Source organism: Moschus berezovskii, chromosome 21 (assembly GCF_049115385.1).
Source record: "Moschus berezovskii isolate FMDL1 chromosome 21, NW_MosBer_1.0, whole genome shotgun sequence".
NCBI lineage: Eukaryota > Metazoa > Chordata > Mammalia > Artiodactyla > Moschidae > Moschus > Moschus berezovskii.
The window spans coordinates 17,960,265-17,974,626 of NC_142480.1; the positions used below are offsets into that span (position 1 = coordinate 17,960,265).

The 14,362-nt window shown below is 44.6% G+C and overlaps 1 protein-coding gene across 1 annotated transcript; it reads right to left on the reverse strand.

The window, feature by feature from the left end:
* Nucleotides 1-1,518: 1,518 nt before the first annotated feature.
* On the reverse strand, nucleotides 1,519-2,727 carry LOC148774508 (syncytin-1-like). Its single transcript, XM_088829705.1, has one exon. The coding sequence runs from the start codon at nucleotides 2,725-2,727 to the stop codon at nucleotides 1,519-1,521; it is 1,209 nt and encodes a 402-aa protein (XP_088685831.1).
* Between the last annotated feature and the right edge of the window lie 11,635 nt (nucleotides 2,728-14,362).

The following is a 14,362-nucleotide window of genomic DNA, read 5'->3' on the forward strand; positions in this document are numbered from 1 at the left end:
TGCTGGGAAAGGTTGGGGGTGGGAGGAGACGGGGACGACAGAGAGTGAGATGGCTGGATGGCATCACCGACTCGATGGCCATGAGTTTGAGTGAACTCCAGGAGTTGGTGATGGACAGGGAGGCCTGGCGTGCTGTGATTCATGAGGTCGCGGAGAGTAGGACATGACTGAGCGACTGAACTGAACTGAACTGAATTGAAGTCATCAGGGAAGAGACAGACAGACAGACACGCATGCATGTGCACACACACACACACGCACACACATGGCATAGAGCATGACAACCCACTCCAATGTTCTTGCCTAGAGAATCCCATGGGTGAGGGAGCCTGGCGGGCTACACTGCATGGGTTCACAAAGAATCAGACATGACTGAAGTGATTGAGCATGCACAATACACACATATATATAACTGATTCACTCTGCTGTATACCTGAAAGTAACACATTGTAAATCAACTATATGCTAGGAAAAAAAAGAGAGAGAGAACAACGTGAGACCAATTAGATTCAAGAATCCATTGCTTAAACTCCTTCAAGATTCATTTTGAAGTTGGAACACAATGGTGAATTAAGTCTCTAAGGACTGTTATCAATTAGAGCCAAAATCAATTACCTACAGAAAGTCAGAATTTTTCTGTCCCAAAAAAAGCAGAAACATTACTTTGCAAACAAAGGTCCATCTAGTCAAGGCTATGGTGTGGGGTCCCCTTGTTTCTCCCCTGGTGGCCCCGCGGGGGAGAGCAAGACGTCGGTGAGTCCTCGGCCTCTGATGCAGAGCCCGTTTTGCCTCCCCGCACCGGAGTGGTGGGGAAGAAACCCCAGGGGAAGGGTGAGCTGGCTGTCCGCCCCGCAGCCCTCCTCGCCCAGAGAAGGACACTCAGATGCAGCGGGGGTTCTGTCAAGGCAGTTCCGCTTTATTGTTACAAGCTCTCCATATATACAGGCAAGCGTGGGGGTTTTGCAAGGGACTTCCTGCGGTCGGCTCCAATCATATTAAAGGTCAGGTCGTCACATACTGACGTCACAACAGAGGTCTAGGGTGATCATGCACTGTTCATGCAAGGGGAAGTGTTCAGGGGCCACAATCAAAAAATTGTGATTATCTGGGGCCGCGCCCTCCTGACATCCATCAGGCACCATCTTTATGGGTGCGCCTTTGCCATGTGTCTTTTCTCAGCTGTGTGCCCTATATATCCCCCTTTTTTATTTATTTGTTTGTGGGGTCTCTCTTGGGAGCCATCGGGGGCCACCCGCATGGCCTCACCGGAGACTCAGTGACGGTGCCTGTCTTAGGTTGTCCCCCTCTGGGGATCTTACCCGTCATTGGCTACCCAGTCAAGCATAGGCCCCAGCGGCTTAAGACCTGGCTGAAGGTCTTTTGGAGGGCTGGCCGGACTCAGGCTTTGCGGCGAGGGGCTTGGCCTATAAATGATCTTCGGGATGGCATTGGATGGAGGTATATTGTATCAGACAGGGGTAGGACTAGTAAAGGGCCTTGCACAAGCACCATTGGACCCTAGACCCATCGTGTGTTGAGGTTCTTGGGCCTCTTATGTCTAGGGCGAGTAGATTGGCTTATTGGGGCAGCTGGAGTGCCCCCCATCTTAGGCTTGTAACCTATTGGCAGACGGTCATCAGGGATCTTTCGGGATTTTGGGTCTGTCACCCATATTTGAGAGAGGAGAATGGTCTTCACTTGTTCCCGGGAAATGGTCTGAATCCACTCCTGCAGGAACTTCTGAAAAAGGTTGACAAGACAGGGTCCAACTAAAAGAAGTATAACAATGATCATTATTAGTCCCAGGAAGGGGAGCAGCCAGGGGAGGAATTGATGCCATAGGCCTTGGGGGTTGTAAAAGTTTTGCAATTCCTTTTTTTGGTGTTCAATTCTATCTCTTAACTCTTTTACCTTTCCCTGGACTATGCCCGTTTCATTAACAAAGTAACAACAGTCTTCCCCCAAGAAGAGACAGGTTCCCCCCTTTTCCGCAGTGATGAGGTCAAGGGCCCATCTATTTTGTAGGGCCACTGCGGCCAGTGAATTAATCTGTCTCTGGACAGATACAAGGGACTCTACCACTTGTTCCATGTCTTCATTAAGTTCCTGAGACAATTTGTAATAAAAATGAGCAGAAGTTGAAATGCCCCCAATCCCAGCCCCTAGGGCCGTCGCTATGCCAGTCCTGATTAGGATAGGAGCAACGATAGCCCACCGTTCTCTGTGAGGAGGCTTTGTTGGTAACCCCTCATGATGGTTAATGATTTGATCCATATCCCGTTCATTGATGAAGATTAGTCCTGGGGCTAAGAAAACCAAGATGCACCCTGTAGGGTCCGGAGGGAGGCAGGAATAGGCATAGGTCCCACAGAGGAGAAAGATCCCAGGGCTGGTGCAGTTGCTTGTACTCTTCCATGGGACCCATGAGGTGCAAGAGTGGGTGTCGTTATAATAGGGAGCATTAGAGGATGAGGTATTAAGAAGGCAAGTTAGATTTGAGGAGGCGGCAAGCAAGACATCGTCAGTGACTGGCCCAATAAGCTGCGTGATACTTTCAGTGGTATTGTTGGTTTTGAGAGTGTAATTGCCTGCTAATACCCAGGTGTCGGGCAAAGGGACTGCGATATGTGGTGAGGAGGTTAGTGACATGCATATCCAACATGCCTCGCAGGGCTTTTTATGTGAACTCTGAAAAAACTGGAAGGAGGAGTTGAGGAGGCGGGTCATGTGTAGATCCTCGTGGAGGGGTGGTGGTGGTGCAGGAGACGCCTCAGCTGAGTGAGTAGGTCTATGCATTTGTAAGGTTCGGGAGTCGCCTTCAGTTGGGTAATTATATTATTTATGTGTTGCTGTTGTGCCTTATGTCTGTTAGTATCTTGGATCCCACCTACATCTGAGTATCCAATGTGAGTGCGGGGGTAAAAACATATGTTTTTCCCATTTGGCTTATAGCAGTTGCTCTTTTGGCTCCCTGTCTTTTGCACCTTAACAGTAAGTAAGGGCTTGGTCTGTTTGTTGTTGATGCGCATGGTGCATGGCTTAGGGGTCATGCGGTAGCATGAGGAATGGACATAGCTATAAATTTCTGAGCAGGGACAGGAAGCAGTGTCTAAAAGCCTGGGGAGTGCCATCAGGGTAAGGCACAGGAAGATCATGGCTAAACCGTTATGCCAGTGGGCGGGTCAGAAAGCGAGAGTGATAGGTCATTACAAAGGAATAAGCTACCCGATAGTAAGCCGCAACAGGCAGGATATCCTAGCGCCAGAAAGAAGCGGAGTGCAGGAGGCCACTCCTCTGGGGCAACAGATGCAAGGCCTATAGCAAAGAGCACACTTAATAGTGCAGCTAATACAAACACAATGGTCATTTTGTTGTCCGCACGAAATCAGCTATGGGGTCCAAGGGCAGGTCACAGTTAGGCCGATGATCCTGGATTTGCAGGTGGCAAGGGGAGAGTTCATCTAAGCCTTTGACAAGGCCTCTTAGTTGCCATTCTGTAAGAGATCAAAAGTAGAAGGCAGCCTCATGAACTTTCATGGTTCTTGGGCTGATTGGTGGTTATCATGTAGATATTTAAGATTCCTTGCTGGTATCCAGATAGGTCTCGTTTCCCCTGTGGGAAACACGCATCCAAACCCTCTTCCTGATGTTAAGAGTGGGTCTTGTCCTCTCCATAACCCTGTAAGGGGATCTTTCCATCTAACTGTTATCTCTGGTCTTGGCTCTTGGTTGGACCAGTGTCTCTGGAATGGGGTGAGTGGTTCATTTTTTGAAAAACTTAAAATGTTTAGAGTAAAGAGAGCTATTCCTAACTGTTGATGAGGGTTTATTCCCCCTTTTTGTTTTTGTAGTTGCAGCTTTAAAGTTTTATTTTGGCTTTCTATTATAGCCTGTCCTTGAGGATTATGGGGTATGCCTGTAGTGTGTTGGATGTTCCATTATTTAAAAAAATCTTGCAAATGGTTGCTTACGAAGCAAGGGCCATTATCTGTTTTTACTTGGGCTGGGAGGCCCAGAGTAGCAAAACATTGGAGAAAGTGACTCTTGGTATGTTGTGCCTTCTCTCCTGTATGGGCGGTGGCCCAGCAGGCATGGGAAAATGTATCTACAGATACAAAGATATATTTTAGTTTACCAAACGGGGCGTAGTGAGTAACATCTGTTTACCATATTATGTTAGGTTTTAGTCCTCGAGGGTTAACCCCTGGTGATTGTAATGGAGGAACCTGCAAGAGTGGGATACAGGACTGGCAGGTATGTATGATCCTCTTTAGATCCTTGATAGGTATTTGTGGGAACCTTTGGTGCAGGCCTCTCCAATTAATATGGGTTAGGTCGTGGAGATCCTGTGCCTGTTGGAGTGTGTATACATGGGTAGATGCCAGCTGATCTGCCATGGAATTCCCTAATGATAGCATTCCAGGCAGGTTTTGGTGGCCTCTGAGGTGATGTAAATAGATAGGTTGATCCCTTGCCTGAAGGAGCGTGCGTGCCTGTATCATAAGAGGGGTAATAGGATTATCATCTAACCGAATATGAGATTGGGGAAGCCCAGGGAGCAGATTTTTCACATAGAGACTGTCGGTAAAAAGATTCATGGGACCTGGGACCTTAGAGAGCGCCAGAATGACGGCGAAGAGTTCTTTGTATTGTGCTGAGCCCTGGCATGGGTAATGGTGTTGGTGGGGGGCACTGGTAGGGGTTGAGGAGGGTTCAAAGATGACAATGGCTGTGCCGTGCTTTCCTCCGTCTATAAAGACATTGGAGGCATCTATTATGGGCTTGGAAGGAAATAATTGAGGTGCCCTCCAGGTAACCGGCAAAAGGCGACAACCCATTTGTGAGGCCCATAGTGACAGTCAATCTTTCCCAAGAACCCTTCGAAAGCTAAGGCCATTCGGTTGTTGTTCCTCTGGATCCATTGGAAGTCAGCTAATCTGTAGGGGACAACAATCTTATCTGGTTCACGGGCAAAGCACCTGATTGAAGTGTCCCTTCCCTTTTGTATTAGATCAGCCATCTGGTCTAGGCAGGTGTAGACTCGGGGTCCTCCCCCCAGAGAGACATGGATCCATTGTAAGGGTTTGTCTGTTTGTATTAGCATGGACAGGAGTTTCTCTGGGGAGGCCAAGATCCATAATTGAAGCTCTTGAGTGGGGTCGTAGTGAGAAAGTTGAGCAGTATCGAGAGCCTGTTGAACCCTTGTAATAACCTGTTTATGGGGCGGGGACAGGGTGATTTTTTCGTGGGGGAGTTTGTCCTTTAGCAAATTAAAGAGGGGTATTAGGTCCCCTGTGGATATGGGCATCCAGGGCCATAGCCAGTTGATTTCCCCCAGAAGGCTTTGGAGCTCAACCAAGGAATAAGTTTCTTTGATAGTTATCTGTGGCTTAAGGGGGGAGACCACCTCAAGGGTAAGTTGGGTCCCCAGGACTTTGAAAGGCTGGACATGCTGGATTTTGTCAGGAGAGATTATGAGTTGCCCCCGGGCGAGACAATCAAATAGTAGTTTGGAGGCCCGTGTAAGCTCGGTGGTATTGGGTGCCCCAAGAATGATATCATCCATATATAAGTATAATAAGATGTTAGATAGCAGTCGGACGGGCTGAGTAAAATTAGCCACATATTGTTGACAGAAGGATGGACTGTTAGCCATCCCTTGAGGCAGGACAACCCATTCATATCGTATGTCTGGACCTTCATAATTAACAGAAGGTACCAAAAAGGCAAATTTTTCATAATCTTGTGGGTCCAGAGGTATCGAAAAGAAGCAATCTTTAATATCTATTATCAGGAGGTGCAGGGCAATGGGAATGGCGGGGACCCAGGGCATCCCTCTTAGGGGTGTCCCTTGAATTTTCATCCTTTCATTAACCTTTCTGAGGTCTTGCAAGAGGTGTCATTTTCCAGAGTCCTTTTTGATAACAAAGACGGGGGTATTCCAGGGGCTGTTAGATGGCCGGATATGTCCCAATTTAAGTTGTTCCTCTATTAAAGATTGTAATGCCTGGAGTTTGGGAAGGGGAAGTGGTCACTGCTCCACCCATATAGGGGGTCCCGGCGTCCAAACGATAGGGGGCGCTGAGGGAGCAGTGGCCTTTAGGATTGGGGGTGAGGCTTCCATCGTATCAGTGGTTCTCCCTTCCTTATCTTTTCAAATTCTGGATTCCCCCGGTAGTTGGGGATTCTGGGAGGTTGGAATTGCTGTTGATATTCTTCTTCATCTAATAAATCTTGGTAAAAACCCTGATAGTCAGTGGTTATATAGGAGTTGGCTTGCCCTAGAATGTCTTGCCCCAATAGCTTGGCATTGAGTCCTGTGGCGATTAGGGGCTTGACTAGGCCCTCAGAGCCATTAGGATCCTCCCATTTGAGCCAATTGGAGGATTCCTTGGAGGATGTTACGCCCCCGACGCCTGCTAGTTGAGGTCCCTCGGCCATGGGCCACGTGGGAGGAATCTCTTCTTGCCTCAGTATAGTTCTGTCTGCCCCGGTGTCTACTAGACATCTAAATCTTTTTCCTCCTATTGTTATATCCATTTTTGGTCTCAGCCCTGGTACTATAGAGACAGTCCATTTGATCTCTTGTCTGGTAGGTCGGGGCTTACTAATGCCCATTAGTTGGTAAGGGGGCCTTCTGGTAGAATTGCACCCAGGGAAGGGCTTTTCTAATCTATCAGACATCTCTTGGAAGAGTTCAGTAACCTCAGGCGGACATACCTTGGGAGGAGGGCCTGGGGCTTACCCTTAGGATGACAGGGCTGGGGAGTGCCCCTCATTTAGTTTAAAGGTTTCCCGTCTTTATCAAATTTGGACCTACAATCTATTTTCCAGTGGTATTCCTTCTTACAACGTGGACAGGGTGGTCCTCTATTTCCAATTCTCCCCAGCCTCAGGGGGCAGTACTTTATAAAGTGCCCTTCTTTTCCACATTGAAAACAATGGCCTGTTTTTTGATTTTTGAGGGTCCCTTCAGGGGAGGCACCTTGGGCCATGAACACCTTGCTGAAGGCAGAGGCGAGAGCGTCAGCTATCACCTTGGTTTGAGCCTCCATTGCAGCCACCATTGCTTGAGTTTGGTGGTGCTGTGTCCCACTACCCATCATTCCATGGATCGATCTTTCTGCCCTGAGCAGGCCACCTTGTGGTCAGAATTCATCCCTTCCCATACCAGCATTTTGACAAATTGATCTCTTAAGGGACCTGGGGGGAATTTTCTTTGCATGCTTTTTTCCACTCTATCTTTGAAGGTGGAGAGGTCCTCGTTATTTTTGGGGGTAATGCCGGATATGGGGGGTTCCTTCAGCTAATTTTCTCCAGGCGGCTAGGCATATGGCTCGCACCTGGTCTGTATAAGGAGCAGGGATAGTGGCCTGTTGGGGTCCCGTGCTCCATTGATCTGCCATTCCGGATAACATCCCGAAAGTTACAGGGATGACGGGGTTAGCAGCTTGGCTTCTTTCCGCTTGGGCATGACATTCCTCCTTGAAAAAAGCACACCACTTAATGTAGATGTTACTGGGGAGTACTGCCTTACATCATTTTCCAATCTTGGGTCATGCAAGGCTGATGAGCTAGACCCTGGAGAATAGTCTCCGCCCATGGAGCATTGGGGCCACCTTCTGCTGCCGCCTTCTTGAGCTCTTTTAGGTCTTGGGCTTCCCAAGGGTACCAGGCTGCCGGCCAGTTCCCCCCGGGGTTTACATTTATGGGGAAGGCCTGTATTTAGTCTGCATTAAATGGTGATGGTGTCCCCCAAGGGTCCTCAGGGTAGGTCCTTTCTCTCCATGGGGATTCCTCCAGTCTCCAGGGGGAGGCATTATTGAGTCCCCCCTTGAAAGGGAGGGCTAGAGGAGGATACAAGTTAGACTTATAAGTTGGGGCCTCTGGGGCGCTGGGAGTGCTAAGGAAGTCTTCAATCTGGTTGGACCTTTTTTCTTCCTCCGAGGGAGGCCATAAATTATTGGCTATAGTGGTTTTTCCTTCTTTCTCCCCGGAATTTATGGTGGCTCGTTCATCGTCAAATTGTTCCCATTGCCTCTCGGCATTATGGGTGGTGGTTTCTCCCTCGTCTATCTGTCCCTTTTCAGGGGCGAAACAGGTCGTAAGGGCAGAGATTGTGGGGTAGAACCCCAAGGGTGGCTCCTCTCCGTCTTGGATTTCCTTTTTTCTAGCTAGAGTTTGGACCCTATCCCAGGTATCCCATGAGAATAGGTTGGCCGAATCTAATCTATCCATGGGGTCAATCTGGTAATAGCCCCCCAGTCTTTGACGGCCTGGGTGTCAGAGTTTTCGAGTCCTCTACTTTTAAGCATGTACTTCAGGGCCTTCAGAGCGGGCTCATCGGTTTTGCTAACGATAGTCCCCATGGTGAGCAGACAGAGGAAGGCACATTTGCTGAGAGTGTCCACCGAGAAAGGTCCTATAGAGAGCGGTGGTGGCCGAGTGATTGGGCCTGTGTGATGCTTATGGAACTGTGTGCCTTTGTCATTGCACGGAAATTTTCTTGATGGGGGCGGGCGCCCCAGGGGCCTCTAGCCCGTTCCGTGACCCCCTTATCCTGTCACGGGAGACTTCAAGTGGCGGGTGCCCTATTGGCTTTTAAGTGCCTGTCCTGTGCCCACAGGGGTTCTGGCCTCACTCTCGGCAAGAAGTGAGAGAAAGAAAGGGAAACAAAAATGGGGGGGGGTTCACCCAACTGGGCTCCTGTTACTAAGTTCTCAGCTAGAGGGGTCTTTGGCTTCCCCCAGGGAGTGCCCTGGGCAGGTAGCCTCAATTACACCCACAAGCAATTGCCGTTCACTGAACTCCCCAAGTAAGAGAGAGAGAGAGAGAGAGAGAGAGAAGGGGAGGATAGGAGGGAAGGATTATAGCGCTCACCCTTGAAGGTTTCTTTTCAACTTTAATACACTTGCCTTGGGGTTGCACTCCTCGATGGGAGCATCACACAGAGGCTCGTGGAACCTTTTTGTCATCTCTCTTTCAAGACGTGTGACGAAGGCTCTCTTTCTCCGAGGGGGTCTGAGTCACGGCACCCAGATGTGGGGTCCCTTTGTTTCTCCCCCGGTGGGGCCATGGGGGAGAGCAAGGAAGGCGTCGGCGAGTCCTCGGCCTCAGATGCTGAGCCCATTTTGCCTCCCCGCGCCGGAGCAGTGGGGAAGAAACCCCAGGGGAAGGGTGAGCTGGCCGCCCACCCCGCAGCCCTCCTCGCCCGGAGAAGGACACTCAGACGCAGCGGGGGTTCTGTCAAGGCAGTTCCACTTTATTGTTACAAGCTCTCCATATATAAAGGCAAGTGTGGGGGTTTTGCAAGGGACTTCCTGCGGTCGGCTCCAATCATATTAAAGGTCAGGTCGTCATGCACTGACGTCACAACAGAGGTCTAGGTTGATCATGCACTGTTCATGCAAGGGGAAGTGTTCAGGGGCCAATCACAATTTTTTGTGATTATCTGGGGCCGCGCCCTCCTGACATCCGTCAGGCGCCATCTTTATGAGTGTGCCTTTGCCATGTGTCTTTTCTCAGCCGTGCGCCCTATACCATGGTTTTTCCAGTAGTCATGCATGGATGTGAGAGTTGGACTATAAAGAAAGCTGAGTCCGGAAGAATTGATGCTTTTAAACTGTGGTGTTGGAGAAGACTTTTGAGAGTCCCTTGAACAGCAAGGGGATCCAAACAGTCCACCCTAAAGGAGATCAGTCCTGAGTGTTCATTGGAAGGACTGATGCAGAAGTTACAACTCCAAAGTACTTTGGCCACCTGATGCAAAGAACTGACTCATTTGGAAAGACCCTGGTGCTGGGAAAGATTGAAGGCAGGAGGAGAAGGTGATGACAGAGGATGAGATGGTTTGATGGCATCACCGACTCAATGGACATGAGTTTGGGTAGACCCCAGGAGTTGGTGATGGACAAGTCCTGGTGTGCTGCTGTCCATGGGGTTGCAGAGTCAGACACAATGAGCGACTGAACTGAACTGAAGGGTACTTTCATCCTAACAAGTGGCAACAGATTATGGGAAGATTTACATGCACATACTTCTGGATTAACTGCAGTGTTCTATTTCAAAGAGGTAGACCTCCCCTTATTTGAAGGTCACAGGGTCTGCCAACTATCCTGGCTTGAGCACTATGAGTTTCCAGTACACTGTGTTACCTTAAGATAAGTTTCTTCTACCAGAACTGGACTTTGGATTTGCTGCTTATAAATGTCGAATCCAGTTATTTCATTTCTTGTGGTCCAACAATCAAGTGTATATCACCACAGATTTTTGCATGTAAAAATTCAACTCTGATCACCACTCTTGTGGTAATTGTGCCCATCTTGTCTCTGAATATAAATCGCGTCTACCTGGCTACTACTGCTTTTACACACCCCTTTCTCAATGATATAAGGAAATCCATTTCCACTGCAGCATTCCTATCATTTGTACACTACACAGGACATTTTCGTTAGAGATTTGTCAAGAAGGCTAGTGACAGACTCCCCAATTTATTTCTTAAGGAAATGATGGCTTGATATATCTACATGGGACTATAGTCTTTGGATCAAAAACAATGTGCTTTCAGGAGTCAGCTACCACTAAATTAATTAGTTATCTCTTATTATTCACTGCTTGGTTAAGAATAATTTTATCTTTACAAAAGCATGAATGTGCTCAGGCCAATAAAAATGACATGGTATGTATGTGAAAGTAGCAGGAGTTCAAAACATGGATTATCATTTCTTTGAGAATACAGACTGACTCAAGAATTCATGGTTCTATTTTCTAAGGTTCTCAGATTGGTGGTTGAAGTTTTATGCATCACTGATCTTGTGCAAGGATGTCCTGACATAATCACACTGGCCACAAATGAGTAAAACTGTATACATCATAAGAGCAATTCTTAATTGAGAAACACATTACTTTGGATGAGTTTTATAAACAAGGTTTTCACTTGTGAAATTGTTTTATATAACTAGAGGTTAATTTCTAGAACAAGATATATTTCAATGAAAGTTTTTCTTAAAAGCATTGTAAATTTCCTTGTTTTCTTACAGAGTATGTTGAATATAGTTTGAATATTTCTTCATGGCTAAGAATGAATAACATAGCCATAACATGAATAACAATATAACGAATAACAACTGTAACTTCTGTAATTTTTACACGGAAGTGGTTCTTAAGTGTGATACTCAAACCAATATCATATGCAACCGGGAAATTTTTGAAATGTTAAATCTTAAGTCCCACTTCAGATCTAATGACTAGAAAGCTGCTAGTGATTTTGATGCCCACTAAAGCAGAACATAGATCTGTAGAACCATTTATGCTTCTGCTAGAGCATAGGCTTTAGGGTCAGGCACACTGATGTTTAAATGTGAATCCTTAACCACATGACCTTGGGAAAGTTATCCAACCTACCCAAACTGCAAATTCCTCTTAGGTATGCTAAACTTTACAGAATCATGAGGATAAGATGAGCAATTAAATGTAAATGCCTTAGTACAGTTCTTAATTCAGTAACAATTTAGTAAATGATTGAAATTTTTAAAAATTATAACATATAGCTATTTAATACAGATTCATCCTCACTTTTTAATGTACAATTAACACATATTTATTAAGTTCTAAAATTATTTTTTATTTTAATATATAGTTTTTGTAAATGAAGAGCTAGATTGGAAAAAAAAATTAGTACTTTAAGATTTTGAGCTTACTTCTAGTTAACTGAGAAAGCCAGATATCTTAACTCTTACCTAATTTTATTTAAAAAAAGACTTCATATATTCAGTTTTACAGTTTTGTAAGATCCCAATTAAGCATATGGGAAAAAAATCTTTAGAGAAGCTTGATTTCCATGTATACGACAGTAAAGAAAGATACAATTAGACCTAAAATAAATTGAAGAATTATAATTGCTCCTTTACTACATTCTTCCAAGTTCAAAATACTGGGAAACTTGGAAGGCTAAATAAAGAGAAATTATTTTGCAACAGCCAAGAGTTTTAATTGGGTTTCCCTGAGGCATGCTGAGTTAAACAACTTAGCAAGCAAGTATAAATCTGACTCATTTTCAGAGGTGAGAATACAAAGATATGATAGAAATATTAGATCTCAATGGTGAAAAGAAATGGAACTAATTTGAAACCAAAACTAAGCAGATACTGTTGCTTTGGTTGTTTTCTGTCACTGAACGTCAAAAGAAAAGCCTTCCATCAGCACTTTTAAACTTGTAAGCAGTTTTTTTTTTGTACCAGCCATACAACAAATACAGAAAGTAATAGCTTTTGTAACCTTTCATAATTCCAGAATTGAGGATTAATAGTCATTATTCCTTTACATTTATGAATTAAAAGTCAATATATTAAATGAGAAGTATTTACAAAGATATCTTTTAACAATGACTAGTATTATACTGAACACTTAATATGTCCTTCAAAGAAAAGGATACACGGTATCAAAAATTCATTCCAAACTTATTTCAACTTATACTGAATTGATGTTGACTTGAAGAAAGTTTTATGTGGATATCAAGTTTGCTCTTATTTTTCTCTGATCAAAGTTACTCTTATCTTCTACTTAAAAAAAAAAAAAGATGAAAACGAGTCTGAGCATGGAGTTGAAAATCATAAATTTGGCTATATTACCATCTTCATCTTTGGCTCCAGGAAAACAACAAGACTAGACTTCATTGCTGTTATATAATGCGCACAAACCAGCCTTTTAAAAAAAAGTAACATTTAAAAAATCTATTTACAAAATTAAATTGCTTTACTACTTAAGGCAAATCACCATTCTCTTTTTCCACAAACTCTCTCAACTGTAGAGATTTTGTCCCATACATTATCTTAACTTTATTACAATATTTGCTCTCTGATATATTAATATCAAAAAATTCATTCATATTTAAATAGCCTTTTCTTGGACTACTCACAATCCCATTCAACTTATTTTCTTTTCCTTATAGTCAAGTTTCTAAAAAAAGGGGGGAAAAAAAGACTTTTTTCCTACCAATATTTTCTTAACTTCCCACTGACTTAACCACTTTCAACCAAACTACCAATCAACAGAAATCCACTAAAATTACTTATCTATCAGTGAGCAAACGGGTAACATTATCCTGTAATAAAAAAAATCCCAAATACTCATTAGATTAAATTAATAATAGTTTAATTATTACACAAAGTTGGTAGGGTCCCAGGTTGGAAGCCTCACTCATTTATAAAAGTAACTTCTCAACACAAAATTTCATAATGAAAATAGAAGAGCATGGATAATTTTACTGCTCTATTTGTAAGTGCATCAATCTAAAAGTGATATTCCTATTCACCTTTTGTGGACAAAGCAAGTGACGCCTTATTAAAATATGAGGGGAGAGTGATACATGAAGGTAAAGATACTTTTAAACAAAAAGTAAATCTTGATTTTGAGAATTCAACCTACCCAATTCCAAATTGGGAAAGGAGTACACCAAGGCTGTATATTGTCATCCTCCCTATTTAACTTATACACAGAGTAATCATGAGAAATGCTGGACTAGATTAAGCAGAAGCTAGAATCAAGATTGCCGGGAGAAATATCAATAACCTCAGATATGCAGATGACACCAGCCTTATGGCAGAAAGTGAAGAAGAACTAAAGAGCCACTTGATGAAAGTGAAAGAGGAGAGTAAAAAAGCTGGCTTAAAACTCAACATTCAGAAAACTAAGATCATGGCATCTGGTCCCATCATTTCATGGCAAGAAGATGGGGAAACAATGGAAACATGACAGACTTTATTTTGGGGGGCTCCAAAATCACTGCAGATGGTGACTGCAACCCTGAAATTAAAAAATGCTTGGTCCTTGGAAGAAAAGTTATGACCAACCTAGACAGCGTATTAAAAAGTTTGTATGTGAGAGTTGGACTATAATGAAAGCTGGGCACTATAAAGAAAGAAAGCATCAAAAGAATTGATGCTTTTGAAATGTGGTGTTGGAGAAGACTCTTCAGAGTACCTTGGGACTTCATGGAGATCCAACCAATCCATCCTAAAGGAAATCAATCCTGAATATCCATTGGAAGGACTGATTCTGAAGCTGAAGCTCCAATACTCTGTCCACATGATGCGAAGAGCTGTCTCATTTGAAAAGACCCTGATGCTGGGAAAGATTGAAGGTGGGAGGATAAGGGGACGACATAGCATGAGATGGTTGGATGGCATCAACTCAACGGACATGAGTCTGAGCAGGCTCAGGGAGTTGGTGATGGATGGGGAAGCCTGGCGTGCTGTAGTCCATGAGATCGCAAATATCAGACATGACTTAGCCACTGAACTGAACTGAACCTACCCACGTGACAAAGGAAACTAAATTTAAGAAATTCACTATTAAAAAGAAA

Coding starts and splice junctions, on each gene's coding strand:
- LOC148774508 (XM_088829705.1), bottom strand. CDS start 2,727: ATGACCCGCCTCCTCAACTCCTCCTTCCAGTTTTTTCAGAGTTCACAT.